At 58.4% G+C, this 14,835-nt stretch overlaps 1 protein-coding gene across 1 annotated transcript; it reads right to left on the bottom strand.

Moving 5' to 3' along the window:
* Positions 1-3,029: 3,029 nt before the first annotated feature.
* PYGM (glycogen phosphorylase, muscle associated) lies at positions 3,030-14,512 on the bottom strand. The gene is made up of 20 exons (XM_068976029.1): positions 14,270-14,512; positions 13,104-13,205; positions 12,938-13,016; positions 12,750-12,853; positions 12,240-12,371; positions 10,661-10,772; positions 10,493-10,575; positions 9,935-10,078; positions 9,526-9,618; positions 9,133-9,279; positions 8,835-8,998; positions 8,419-8,533; positions 7,781-7,882; positions 7,292-7,439; positions 6,953-7,011; positions 6,685-6,826; positions 6,035-6,242; positions 3,571-3,705; positions 3,293-3,359; positions 3,030-3,179 (listed from the first exon to the last, which is right to left on the bottom strand). Exons 1-20 carry the CDS (start codon positions 14,510-14,512, stop codon positions 3,030-3,032), a joined length of 2,529 nt encoding a protein of 842 aa, XP_068832130.1.
* Positions 14,513-14,835: the final 323 nt, after the last annotated feature.

Here is a 14,835-nt window from a genome sequence, read left to right as displayed (position 1 = left end):
AGGCCCCAAGGGTCCTGGCTCAGCCGTTCCGCAGGCCCTCTTCATCCCCAGCCTCTGACGCAGGCCCCCCGTACTGCACAGTCGAACTGGGGGCACACACAGGCCGTCCACACTCGGGCAGAGTGGGGTGCCCAGAAGGGGGCGCTAGCGCCATGGAGGGTGGAGTGCCCCTGTTGGACTCTACCAGCAACTCCAGTCACGGGCGGGGATTTACGCACCCAGGCGCAGACACACTCACTCCACACCCCAGGCCAGGGACCCACATCGGGGTGCAAGAATATGCTTGAGGTTCCCCCAAACGGCCGGGCCTCAGGCAATCACTTCCCATCCTCTCTCTCACTCACCCAGTGGCACCCCACACCCCCGCACACCTGAACGAAGGAACCCGCGGGCACACATACCCGTAGTCCGCTACCCCAGAAAGCAAACCCGTTGAAGGGGCTGGCTTCCGGCCTTGCTGCTCACTAGACCAGACCAGCCTGGAGTTCCGAGGCCACTGACATCCGCACACGTGTGCGCACACGCAAGACAGTGCACCTACACGCATGTACACTCCCACACATGCACACGCCCGGTGGGTGCGCACACACGCCCACTCCAACCCCCGCCCCCTTCATCTGCGATCCAGGGCCGGCCCTGCGGCCCCAACGACCTGACAGCCCTCGCCCCGGGACACTGGCAAAGCCTTGCCCCACACAAGGCCCCCGCCCATACAATACTCCCCCGAGCAGGGGGTGAGGAGCGGGGGGGCTTCTCTATGGAGTTCTCCGGTAGACTTTTCCTAGGAGCCACCCAGAGGCATCCCGCCGGTTCGGCCGCTTCCTCCCTATGTGACCTTGAGAGTTACTCGGCCTCTCGGAGCCTCGGTTTTCTCATCTGTCAAATGGGGGGTTCGCCGAGGACGGTCCCGCTGAGACGTGGCTAGGAAGACCCGGGTGCGCCGCGGACGCCGCGCCCTCCCGCGGTTGTCCAGGGGGCTTTGGATCTCTCGGTTAGGTCCCTCCCACCCCCGACCCGGGCTACAGACTCCCCACCGACCAACACACCCGCCGCCCCCAGCCCTTCTGCGCCGCCCTCGGGGGCCCTTAGGGGCCGGGCCTCCTCTGCCCAGCGCCCCGCCCGCGCCCGCTCACTCACACTTGGGACCCCGCGGCAAGGAGCCCGCACCCGGCCCGGCAGGCGCCACCTCCGTGCGCTCCCGCCCGCCGACCTCGCTGCGGCTGCGGCTCCCGCCCGCTCTCCGCGCCGCGGCCGGGCTCCCCACCGCCCCGCCCCCGCGCCGCGGCCGCCCCATCCCCTCTCCTCCCCGCCCCAGCGCCGGGCTCCGCACCGCCGGCTGCGCCTCCCCCATCGGGGGCTCCCTCTCGCCCCGCACGCGGCGGCCCCTGCGGCAGCTTAACCCCTCCCCTGCCGCGCCGCCCGGGAGGCCAGGGCCGCGGGCGGGGTGGGGGTGGGGGGCTGCGCCACGAGCCGTGCCAAGGGTGGGAGAGCGGAGGTCAGGCCGCGCGGGACGCGGAGGGGGAAACTAAACCAAGGGTCCTCTCTGCCCACCCCAGACACCCCCTGCCCCCCGCCCTGCCTGGTGTCGGGCAGAGGAAGCCGGGAGGGGCAGGAAGCGGACTGCGGTGGGGAAGGGGCGCCCCGCCCAGACCCCGGCCCGGGTTCCTGTTTTCGAGACAAACCGTTCCCACGGGGCTCACCCGGCCCGGGGCCGGGCGTCTTCCTGCGGGCAGCGGGGGACCTGGCAGAGATGGGGGCGTGGGCGCAGCGGGTCGTTGTGATAGCCTGGGGGAGGGGCTAGGACAAGGTGGGAGCATTTAAGAGTGAGGGGTTTGTGAGGAAGAATGAAAACGCGGCGATGGGGAGAAGGGGCCTCGGGTTCTGAGGATGTTGGGGGGAGCTCCCGTTCACACAGGAGGGACTGGGGCTCCGGAAGCCTGGCTCCGCATGGGGCCAGATGAAAAGGGGCGGCTGCAAGAGACGGTGGGTTCTTGCAGCTAGAAAACTGGAGCCCGGAGGCCTGGCTCCAGAGAAGCACATGGGAGGGGTAGCCGCAGGCGGTTGGGGTCCCCACAAGCCGGGCCGAAGGGAACCGGTAACCATTTCCGGCAGTTCAGGTTCAAACACACTCGCTGTGAAACCACGGGCCCCAAACAAATCTCTGAGACTTGCCCCTCCCTGCTACCGGGCTGGGGAGGCGGGACCTCCCCCACAACTCAATCTTGGTAATATGGGACCTAGAAGCAGGCCCTTTCGGGACCCCAAGTGAGGAGGGGCAACGTCGGCGCAGCCTAATCGGCCCCCGCCCGAACACTCCCCTTGCTTTGGACCTAGCGTAGCCACCTGCTTAGAGACCCTTAAACGCCGCAGTGGGGCGGGGCTAAGGCGGAGTCAAGAAGGCGCCAACCACGCGGGGACTCCTCCCCCTCTTGAGGCCCGCCCCCGACAGCGTGGATCTTGCTTCAGCGGAGCAGGAGGCCTCAGCTTAAGGCCCTGCTCCGGTCCCGGGTGGGCCCCACCCGGGCGGACGCCACGCCCCCGGCCAGCCTCGCGGGCCGCTGACCTAGTATGGACACAGCACTGGGAAGAGAGGCGTGCAGGGTGACGCCTGGAAGCGGGCAGGAGAGTCTCGGGCCCCACCCCCACAGGCCGCCCCCCTTTTGAGGGGATGCACCTGCCGCGGCTGGGGCTAAGGCACGGTGATTGCGCAGCTGCTGTGCCGCCCAGAGCTAAAAATATTTCCCAGCAGAGAGGGGAGTAAGGAGGCTCCCCAGGAGAATCAATTTATTGGGGAGTGGGTGTGGTTGGTCAAACCCATAGACAGGAGGGGCTGGGGAGCCCGAGGACAGCGTGGGAGCAGTGTCCTTCGTCACGCTGAACACTGGGAGCTCGAGGATGATGGGAAATGGGGGTTCCAAGGAGAGGGCTAGAGATCTAACTCCAGTACCCCACCCTCTGGACGAAGAGCTGGAGCTGGCCCAAGGGACTGCAAACAGACTCAGGGGCAGGTTTGGGTCTAGTCTAGAGGCTCAGATCTTCTCATCCGGGGCCGGCATGCGCTGGCGGGTCGGCTCCACGCCCCAGATCTCCCTGGCGTACTGGGCAATGGTGCGGTCACTGGAGAACTTGCCAGAGGTAGCTATGTTCCGGATCACCATCCGCGTCCACTCTCTCGGGTTCTAGAGGCCACAAGGAAGCTCTGGGTTTGCTCTGAGGGTGGGATCCCCACCTTCCACCTCATCCCAACCAGGGCCACAAAAGCCTTGCCAACCCCCGGCCCAGGACCTCTCACCTTGTACAGGGCACTGACTCTCTCCTGGCATTTAACGTACTCTTCATAATCCGCAAAGACTTTAAACCTGGAGGGGAATGGAGAAGTGGGAAAGTCTCCTGGGGTCAAGGGCTAAACCCATCCTGTCCTATTGGATTCCTGAGGACCTAGACAGTGATACTGCTTCCAAAGGAATGTGGTTGCAACTGCCCTGAAGCCCTGTCCAGCCTCTCCACGGCTCCTGAGCCCTGTTCAGCCCTGCAACCCCACGTACGCGGGCCCCTGGCCCGCCAGCTCACCGGTCATGGTGCATGAGCATGTTGACAATGTCCTTGAATAGGTCAGGCTGTTTGGGAGAGAAGAAGCCACTGCTCAGCTGGTCAATGATGTGCCGAAGCTCAGGAATCCGGTCATAATACTCCTGGGCGTTGTACCTGTGGGGGAAGGGCCATAGTTAGCACCCTGGAAAGGGGTTCCTGGCTCCTCCTCCAGCAAATATCCAGGAAGTTCCAAGCCCCAGGCTGAAAACTCAGGTCCAGCCTGCTACTGTCCTCCCTACAGCTGCCGACTCGCTCTGGAAGTCCTTCCACTCTTCTTCCCACACACCACCACTGTCTCCCAGCAGGTCTGTTTCCTCCATAAATGGCTTTTCTTCCCCACCATCCTAAGTCCATCCCTGGCCTCACTTTCAGGCTCCAGGAGGAGCCAACAGGTACATCCTGAGGAACATTCTTAAACTCAAACTGTCCAGCCATGTTCATCACTGTCCTGGCACCAACTTTCCTCCCCTAGGGTAGGAACTACTTCCTACCCAACAACTTCCTGGGGTAGCACAATCACTCCCCGAGCCACCCAGGTTCAAGTCTATCCAGACCAGTTTCGTCTCCTTCCTTCCCCTCTTCCAACCAGAAACCATGGCCTCCTCCTCAACAGTGTCCCTAACCCCCATCCCCAGCACTGGCCTGCTGTAGGGGACTCCTCCTGCCATCTGGTGCCAGCCCCCACACTGGTTCCCCAGCTGGACATTCCTCCCTCCAGTCGAGCCTCATCCTGCAGCCAAAGGTGTCTGTTTGGAGTCTAGTTCTGAACATGTTGGGCTTCACTCAAAACATTTCACATTTCCCTCCTATCCAAAAGACCCAGTCTGAACTTTCTAGTCAAGCCCCACAGGAGAAATTCCTCTCAATATTTAGTGCCTGCTCTTGTAAGCTGAGTGTAAACTGGTACCAACTTTCTGGGAAACGATTTGACAATGTGTATCAGGAGCTTTAAGAATGCATACTTTTCTGACTCAGAAATATCCCCTTCTAATAATTATCTTGGGCTTCCCCAGTGACTCAGCAGTTAAGAATCCGTGTGCAATGAGAGAGACACAGGAGACAAGGGTTTGATCCTTGAGTCGGGAAGATCCCCTGGAGAAGGGCATGGCAACTCACTCCAGTATTCTTGCCTAGACAATCCCATGGAAAGAGGAACCTGGCAGGCTACAGTCTATAAGGTCACAAAGAATCAGATGTGACTGAATCGCCTTAGCATATAGCAAGCACAATAATTATCTTTAGGAAATAATTAGAGATGTGGACATCAGTGTAAAAGATTGGTCATCAAAGGGACATTTATACTAACAAACGAGGAAAATCAACCTTCACGTCCAACTACATGGAATTAGTTAAATAAGTATGGCATTTCCATAGGATGGAATGCTATACAAACATTTAAAATATTTGAAAGACTATTTAATGACTTAGAAAATGCTTCTCCAATGTTAAGATTACAGGATTCAATATTGTACATATATTATTTCCAACTTTTAAAAACTACACAGGGACTTCCCTCATGGTTCACTGGTTGACTCCATGCTCCCAATGCCGGGGGCACTGGTTCTACCCCTGGTCAGGGAATTAAGATCCCACATGCAGCACAGTGCAGCCAAAAAATTCATTAAAATTTTTAAAAACTACATATATATATACACACACATATAAATATGTGAAGAAAAAGAGAACTGTGGCTTTAAATCTGGGGGATGAGATTATAAAAGACAGTTTTCTTCTCTGTAGCTTTGTATTTTTCCAATTAATGAGCATGGACTGCTTCTATGCTAAGAAAAGAATCATATTTGAAAATAAAATGTCAAAAATGTAATGCCAGGAAGATTGTCTCTGAAGATCTGCATTTCTGACCACAAACCCAGGTATAACTACCATACTCATGTTTCCCTTTTTGCCATGACTGCCAGGGAGCTGAGAATTTCATTTTACTCCCAATTCCAGAAATGATATTATTTCTGTGGGTTGATATTATTTCCTCTTCCTTTTCCTTCAGCTCTGTGTTACTTCTGTCTCTTCTCATTTCATTGATCTTATTTGTTACGCTACCTCAAAAGTTTTCAGACTTCTGATGGGCCGTTAACTAGGACTTTGTGCAGGGACTTCCCTGGTGGTCCAGAGGTTAAGAATCCACCCTGCAATGGCGGGGACATGGGTTTGATCCTTGGTTGGGCAATAAAGATCCCACAAGCCTCAGAGCAACACAACTAGAGAGTCTAGAGAGTTTGTGCGCTGCAACAGAAGATCCCACGTGACATGACGCAACCAAGATCCCACATGCTTCAACTAAGACCCAAGGTAGCCAAATAAATTTTTTAAAAAGACCTTGCACATCCCAGACCAGCCTTTCCAGTGGTGCCTCTTGCTCCCAGCTCTACCCTCCAGCAGTCCCACCTTGGTGCCTCCTGCCCATGGACTAACTCTGCAGCCTTACCCTTTCTGGTCAAGCCTTTCTACATCCTCCACCCGCATGCCAAAGATGAAGAAGTTCTCCTCTCCAGCCTCTTCTGCCATCTCCACGTTGGCCCCGTCCATGGTGCCAATGGTCAGAGCTCCGTTGAGCATGAACTTCATGTTGCCAGTGCCTGAGGCTTCAGTGCCCGCAGTAGAGATCTGCTCGGAGAGGTCAGCAGCCGGGATCACTGCAGGGTGGCAGCAGGGGACACGCTCAGCTCCAGGAAGAGCCCCCATGTCAGCTGGAGGCTCTGAAGTTCGTCTGGTCCCAGGCCTGGCCAGATTCAGAGTCCCTTCGCTCCAGGCCTCCAGTCTTCACCAACTATTTCCTTCTCACTGACCCCTCCCCACCTCTTGTTGATTCTTGAACATCTGGGATCTAACCTGGACTCCTCCCACCCCCCAGCTCCACTGTGTGATTTGAAGGGCACTACTGAGGTCCCTCTCCCCTGTAATTTCATCCCATCTTGCATGACATTCCACCACTAAGGGAACATCCTCATGATTTGAGGATTGTCCTCTCCAGATTCTTCTTGAAAGTACCAGTACCCCAGGAAGAGGAGATTAATATCTCTTCCAGGGACTGAACTCATCAGAGCTTCCCTAGGATCCCCACTGGTGGCACCCTACCTTTCTCGGCCAGCGAGACTCGGTAGTTCTCCAGGAAGATCACGCGGAGGCGGTCTCCCACCACCGGGTCGTGGTTGACCACATCCCCAATGGCTGTGATGAGTCTGATGATCATCTTGGCCATATGGTACCCAGGGGCGGCCTGTGGGGGCACACTTTGGGGTCAGCTCCACAGCCTGGCCTCCTTCCCCCATCCTGCAACCCAACCAAGCTAACCTCAACCTGAATATCAAAGGACCACAGCCACGATCTGGGCTCGGCCTCTCACCTTCCCTCCAATCATCACAGTCCGAGGCACAAAAAACTTATTGGGTTCCTTCTTGATACCTATGGAGAAACAGAGGGATCCAGTGAGTGGGCCAGGTTTTCCCTCTGGGCTGTAGCACCAGGACTGGGCTGGGCAATAATAGGCCTGACTTGGGCTGGTGACCTCATATCTGTCATGTCCCCCCTCTCTGTGCCTTGGTTTGCCCATCTGTGAAATGGGGACAATTCCGTGTCCCAAGAGTTGCCCTGAGTCCAAAGGAGATGTTGATGGAGAAGTATGCAGTATGCTGGGAGGTACACAGAGACAGGAACAGGAGCCAGAGGGAAGCCCGCCACTCACGGTTGTACAGCGTGATGACATGGAGGCAGTTGAGGAGCTGGCGTTTATATTCATGAATCCGCTTCACCTGGATATCGAAGAGCGAGTTGGGGTTGATGTGGACTTTGTATTCCTTCTCTAGGTACGCAGAAAACTTTAACTTGTTTTCCTGAAGGCAGAAGAGGGGGAAGAGCTCACCAATAGGCCTCAGCCTCAGGAAATCCTACAGTCTCATTTCCTTCCCAGGAAGGTGAGGATAGAAGGCCCCCTTGCCACCTTCATCCACTCCTGCATCAGGGCAGACATTGCTAAGCAACATCAGCACCCTTTCAGTGAGGTCAGATGATGCCTTCCCACCACGGACTGATTCCAGGCAACTTCTACCAATGGCCTGAGGTTGCAGGAGAGATGAGCACGGGCCATTCCTGACCCGGACAGTCGGCCCTTCCAGCACTCTCCACTCCGGCCCCAGCACAGGTGTCTGTCCCAGGTTGCAGCGCCGCTCCTCACCTGCTTCACTTTGGCCACATCCCGGATAAAGGATTCGTCATCCACATAGGACAGCAGTTTGCGCAGCTGATCCAGGTCTGCGATGTATTCCTCTCCGATGCGCTGGAGGGAGATGGTGCTTGGTTAGGCCCATGGCCCTCCCCTGTCCTCCTTCACAAAGGGGTCCTTTTCCAGGTCAAAAAGGCGCAGTCCACTGCAGATAGTGCCTTCTTCTGCAGCCTCCCAGCTAGGGGGCAGGGCATGTACGCACATCTTTCCTCCCTTCCTGACCTTGAGCTTGGATGGCTGACGCCCATCTGACCCCCACAGACCCTCGTGCTGGCCTTTTTCTCTGACAGGCAGTGACTTCCAGGGCCTGTGATCTCTGCTCCTTTCTGGTCTTACTTAAGATGTGACCTGCTGATAACCCTCCATTAGGCTGTGAACTTCCTCAGGTTGGCCTTCACAGCCAGGGCCTCCATCAGCTCACATAAAAAGATGGTTCCCCTCCTCCAGACACATGCAAGGCTTGGGAACGCAGTGCAGAATGGATTTCAGCCCTCAGCTGGGCACCCTACAGTGAACCACATATGCAACCACACCCAGCTGCGCCTTGCCGTGACTGTGTTGACCGCTACTGGCCATACATGACTTCTCACCTCAGCAATGACCTCTGCCAGCCCAGGGTTACACATAACCAACCAGCGCCGAGGGGTGATCCCATTGGTCTTATTCTGGAACTTCTGAGGCTCCAGCTCGTAGAAGTCCTTGAAGCTACAGGATAGGGTCGGAAGATCATCAATCACCCCTGTGGAATGAGGGTCTTCTCCGTGGGGCCCCTACCCTAATTTCTTGATGAAAGGGTCCTGGAGGTGAAGGCCACGGCGGGGGGCGGGGGGTGCTGTGTGTAAGAGGGGACATCCCAGAACAGGACTGGACTGGATAGCAAACCTGTGACCCTTGTAAGAGCGGTGCTACCTGTGGAAGGAGCCAGCAGAGGGCGGCTCTGAGTGCCCAGTACCAGGCAGTGGGTGGGGCCCAGCGGGAGGGGCGGAGTCTGGGGAGCGGGTCTCACATGGTCTTCTTGAGGATCTCCGAATGGATGCGAGCCACGCCATTGACGGCATGAGACCCGGCGATGCACAAGTGTGCCATGTTGATCCGCTTCACCGCGCCCTCCTCCACCAGCGACATGCGCCGCAGTCGGTCTACATCGCCTGGGAACGCGGCTGCCACCCGCTGTGCCGGGAGAGACCAGAGCTAGGCCGAGGACCCAGAACACCGGTCCCCAGCCCCTTCCCCCAGATCTTCGCCCATAGCCTTCCCCAGGCCCTCCACGCCCCCACCCTTCACCCCAGGCCTTCTCCACTCACGTTAAGGAAGCGCTGGTTGATCTCATAGATGATCTGGAGGTGCCGCGGCAGCAGGGTCTCTATGAGGTGCACAGGCCAGCGCTCCAGGGCCTCGGGCAGCACCGTGTGGTTGGTGTAGGCACAAGTCTTCACAGTCACTTCCCATGCCTGACAGGTGGGGTGGGGAGGCAGGATCCCCGGGGCTTAAGCCGGATGGCTCTCCACACACACTGCGCAGCCAAGAGCCCCAGCTCTGCCACTGCCAGGCCAGGTTCTAGGACACCCACCTCTGGGTATCACACCCCTGTCTGTTCAGTGGGGGCTCCACCCACATCTATCCCCTCCCCAGAGTGGGAAGGGAACCCTGAGATGGAGAGGGTGAGGCGGGAGTAGGGGATGGGCCCCGAAGCCCACCTTTTCCCACTCCAGTCGCTCCTGGTCCACCAGAATCCTCATCAGCTCAGGGATGGCCAAGGAGGGGTGGGTGTCATTGAGCTGGATGGCCACCTGGGGGAGGGGGGGTGGAGGACAGTTAGAATCAATCTGGCCCCAAGGCTATGGTCACTGTCTTTTGCCCCTTGAGAGTACCCCCTACCCAGGGCCCCTTGTGGTTCGAGGTGGAGGCCCTCAAGGAGGTAGTTGTGGAGCAGGAGGAAGAGGAGAGCGGATTATACTGAGGATCCTCAAGCAGATAACCCTCACACCCACCCCCAGCCTCCACTTCCTCATCTATTAAATGGGGGTTGCAAGCTCAGGCTGGAGGTGAGAGGGAAGGCACCACTCACCAGACGTGTAGAGACCGACCCTCCCTGGGGCCTGGTACCTTATCTGGGAAGGCATCGAAGTTGGTGCGCACGGGGTCGAGGCAGCCAAACTTGGAGGACTTGAAGCGGCGGATGATGTCCTGGAGCGTGGCAGCCACTACAAAGTACTCCTGCTTCAGCCGCAGTTCCTTCCCCTCAAAGAACTGGGGACAGTGCGAGATGGGGCGGGGTCAATGTGGTGGGTGTGGCCTAACACTTCTGTGGGCGTGGCCAGGAGAGACTCCCACCCATCCCGAGATCCTAAGCCCTGAACTGCTTCACCTCAGGGACCCAAGAGTCTTTCTCCCACCAAGAAGCAGCAATGCAGCTGGGTCAGGAGGGAGGGCTACAAGGACCAGGAGTATTGTGGGTGTCTCCAGGGAAGAGCTCCTCCAAAGAGCCACTCCCCACCCCCGGATCCAAGCATCCTCACACTTAAAGAACTGGGGGGAAGCACAGGACACTCAGGGGCCAGCAAAATGCCCTGGGTGTGACTAGGGCACCAGCAGGTATCACTCCCCCTCTTGCCCTCTCCCATGCACTCTGGCTTCCTGTCCCCAGCCCAGAGGGTAACATACGTTGTCATTGGGATATAGGACCCGTGAGATGTTCTCAGCTAGGTTGCGGTCCAGCACAGCCTGGATGTAGCCACCGACATTGACTAAGGAACAAAAGTGGGAACGGGGTCAGGCTTGGGTCGAGGGGCTCCGCAGTGGGAGGGGGCTGCTGACTCCGGCTGAACTCACAGTCCTTGAGGTTGAAGTCATTGGGGGCTTTTGCAGACCACAGGCGCATGGTATTGACGACGTTGTTGCGGTAGCCCGGCACGGGTGTGTCGTAAGGCATGGCCAACACCACCTGTGGGACACCCCGCCTGTTGTTAAGAGGTGGGCATCTGCTGTGTCTAAGAGGCCCTGAGAGCCGGAACTCTGTGCTTTGTCCCTGCACTCCGCCAGCCAACCCCCAACCCCAGGTTCCAGTCCCAACTCCGGACCACAAGCAACCCCACCAACCTCTCTGGGCCTTGGCCATAAAGAGAGGACATCCCGGTGCCTCCTCACACCCCCGCCGGCCCTCCTTGCTGGGCTGTTGCGAGGATTCCAGGAGGAGGCAGGGATGAGCTCAGAGGCCAAGGTGGGCCTCTGTTGGTGGCCACTCTGCCATGGTGGGGATGTGCTGGCCACCTGACCTGAGCACAATCTAGAGGACATTCTGGAGTCCTGGAAGGACTGGGGGGACCACGAGTCCTGGCTGAGGGGGTCATAGAGGTCAAGTCCATCCAAAGGTTAACCACAGGGCTAATTAGCAGTGACTAATGCTGGCCCCACCTCCCACAATTAGCAAACAGCAATGTGCATGCACGCTGAATGCTAAGTTGCTAATTCGTGTCCAACTTTTTGCGACCTTATGGACTGTAGCCCGCCAGGCTCCTCTGTCCATGGGATTCTCCAGGCAAGAATACTGGAGTGGGTTGCCATGCCCTCCTCCAGGGGATCTTCCCAATGCAGGGATTGAACCCGTTCTCCTGCATTGCAAGCAGTCTTTACTGCTAAGCCACCAAAGCCCACAAACATCAATAATTGCTGCAAATAATTGCCAGCTACCATGGAGAAAGGGGTGCACCCACACCTCCCTCCCCAGCGTTAAGTAGCCCCTGACTGGAGCAGAGCAAATGCTGCAGCTCAGACAGGGAAGGGACTGGCCCAAGAGCATACAGCTAGGAGGGCAAGCCAGAGCCCTGCCAGACCTTAGCGTGGATGACAGCGGAACAAACTCTGGGTTCTGAAAGCCTCGAGGTTGCTGTGCAGCCATCTGGAGGCAGGTGAGCTGCAGCCACAGCAAAAGGACTGGTGGTAGAGCGGGGGTTTGGACGCCCGGTTTAGTGGCAGGCTCCCACCAGCCTGCTCTATGACCTTGAACATGTCAGTTGCCCGTCCTAGGCTTTAGTTTTCTCTCCTATCCCCCTTTTTGGGCTGTTGGTTTATTTCCCATCAAGCCCCCAGCTCAAATATGCAGGGGAGCCGAGACTCTGTGATTATTTTGGGCGGCGAGGAGCAGTGGTAGAGCAGGGCAGTGTCTCTCCTCCTCCCAGCTCTTCACGCGGTCTGGCTCCCCTGTGACCCTATCTCCAGCCTCTCTGGGTTCCACCTGTGTGACCTCAAGTAAGTCACTTAACTCCTCTGAGCTCAGTGGCCTCCGATATAAAACTGCACTCGGTCCAGTAGCTTCCAGGCTCTTTCTTTGCTTCTCCCTGTTTCCTCCAGAACCTCCAGTCCTCCCCTCCGCCTCACTAGATCTTCCCCCTGCTCCCTGGCTTCCCCTCACCTGTGTGTCTACCCACTTGGCCCCCTGGCTGGTGTGTTCCACTCGGCCATAGAAGTGCACCGGCAGCGTGAACTCAGGGCGGGCCTTCTCCCAGGGGTTGCCGTAGCGAAGCCAGTCATCAGCCTCCTCCATCTGAACCGCAGGCGGGTCACGGGAGAAAGGAAGGCAGAGTCAGAGCCAGGCTCACACCACAGCAGGTGGTGGGTATAGCAGGAGCCCGCATCCCTGGTGTGCCCTATAGAGGGAGGGCATGAATGACCGGCTCTGTGGTAGGTGGGCCCCCAGTCTGGTGGAAGATCCAAGGGGGCTCGGTGTGTGCATAAGAGTCTGAGACATTCCACAGCCGTGGACCTCTTGTCCCAGGAGCTGACAGCTGGCTTGGGGCCAGGGGGAAGGGGCAAAGATGCTCTCCACCCAGGCTGCTGGGGCTGCTTCTGGATCTATGTGCAGATGAATGAACAAATAGCCATCTTCATCATAACCACAAGGTCAGGGCCCAAGGTCACTCACCTGCCAACCCCCAGAGATCTTCTGGTTAAAAATCCCAAACTCATAGCGGATCCCATAGCCGTAGGCAGCCAGGCCCAGTGTTGCCATTGAGTCCAGAAAGCAGGCTAGGGGTGTGCAAGGAGGTGGATATCAGAGACCCAACATAAAGGAACACTTCTGCCCAGTGTCCTGGCGCCCCGCTCACTTACCCGCCAGCCGGCCCAGGCCCCCGTTGCCCAGCCCTGCGTCCTCCTCGATTTCCTCGAGCTCCTCCATGTCCAGGCCCAGCTAGAGGTGGGAGGGTATAGCAGAAGTCAGGGCCAAGGGCCAGCAGGTCAGCCCTCCAGTCCTGAAGGCGTGCCCACCCCTACGCACCTGATAGGTGGCCTCGTCACAGGCGTTCTCCAGCGCCAGGTTCACCATGGTGTTCTGCAGCGTCCGGCCGATGTAGAATTCCAGAGACAGGTAGTAGATCCTCTGTCCGGAGAAATAGACGGGGAGGGGGAGGGGAGGGAGGGTCAAGGCCGCCCCCTGACATTCAGCCAGGGCCGGCTGGGCCTGCACCTCTCATACCTCCTGCCCCACTCCTAGGCCCCAGTGGGTTCCAGCCCTGCCTCCAGTTTTCCTGCCTTCTCAGGCTTTGGGACCCAGCAGGTAAGATACTGGTCCCAGCATTTCTTCTGACTTTGGACAATTCACTTTTCTTCTCTGAGCCTCAGTTTCTTCATCTGAAAAATGGGGCCATATCCACCTCAGGGGGTTGAGGTGCTTAGGAGAGCTGGGAACCCCTTCCTTCACGCGCAGTCCTGCCAAGAGCCCATCAGGAAGTCAGGACACGGGGAAGCACCACCAAGAGCTCCCGAAAAGGGGAGGCCAGGCCCAGAGAGAGAAGTCATTGGCTCAAGGTCACACAATGACTCAGGGCTAGAGTCGGCCATCTCCCTTCCTTGCAGTGCCCAGCTCCCCTTGGCCCTCAAGCCTCAGTCCCAAGAAGGGGGGTGGAGAGAGACACTGCAGTATCCAGGATGCTGACGGTGTGGTGCCCAGTATCCTGGTTTCCTGGGTTCCCGCCCCTCCCCTCCCCCACCCCTGCCCAGCAGTGTCAGGTTGCTGACCTTTACCAGTGACCCCAACAGACACTTGATCTCGCCACTCCAGATGCGCCCCACCCGGCACACCGGCACACCACACACGCGTTCAGTAGAACATCCTTCCACTTAGGATCCAACCCAGGCCGCGGGGTCTTCCTGCCCACCCCCCAGCAGCCTCTCCATTCTCTGACTGAGTGCTGAGCCTTTGCAACCAGCCTACCGGACCCGAGGCCCCTGACTTGCCCCCGACACCAGGTTTCTCCCCCTGGGTGGTTCTAGCACCCATTGCACCTGGCACCCCTTTCTTCCAACCTCAGGAACCCGGAGGCACCCTTTCTTTTGCTGCAGAAAGTCCTGACCCCAGAAAGGGCCTGTCATTCGCTCCAGATCTCCCAGCCCCCAGGCAGGGCCCCCCAGCCCACTGCCCACCCGGGGTGCCCCAAGCGGCACCTTGGGGTCCTTCTCATAGTAGTGCTGCTGCGTGCGGATCCAGCGGCCCACGAGGTGGTCGCGCACCGTGTAGGCCAGTGCGAAGTAGTAGTCCCGCGGGGTGGCCACATTGCGGTCTTTCACAAGGGTGAAGTGTAGGTGCCGGTTGAAATTCTTCTTCAGCTCGGTCACATTCTCCACACCGGCCAGGCCACGCACGCTGATCTGCTTTCTCTTCTCCTGGTCTGTCAGGGGCCGGGACATGGCTGCGGGAGGGTGGGCCGGACTGACTGTGCAGACGGGCGGCCTGAGTGGTGCCTCCAGCCAGGGAGTGGAGATCCCCAGCCGGCTGGTGCTTTAAAGCCTGGCTCTGGGCAGCTTGCTCCACCCCTTCCCTCAATGGGAGGGTCTTGGCCCGGCTCCTCAGGGAGCTATTTTGGGGTGAGCGGAGGAGAGGAGGGGCAGGGCAGGGCCAGGGCCGGCCTGGCTCCTTCGCAGCCCTGCACTGACCCACTTGCTCCAGGCCTCGTGCGCGGGCACTGGGGCCTGGCTTGTGCAGGGTCGGAGTCAGGAAGCAGCAGGCAGAG

Source organism: Capricornis sumatraensis, chromosome 8, assembly GCF_032405125.1.
Source record: "Capricornis sumatraensis isolate serow.1 chromosome 8, serow.2, whole genome shotgun sequence".
Lineage (NCBI taxonomy): Eukaryota > Metazoa > Chordata > Mammalia > Artiodactyla > Bovidae > Capricornis > Capricornis sumatraensis.
Note: the sequence above shows the minus strand (reverse complement) of the source record. Positions and strands in the feature narration are given on the sequence as shown.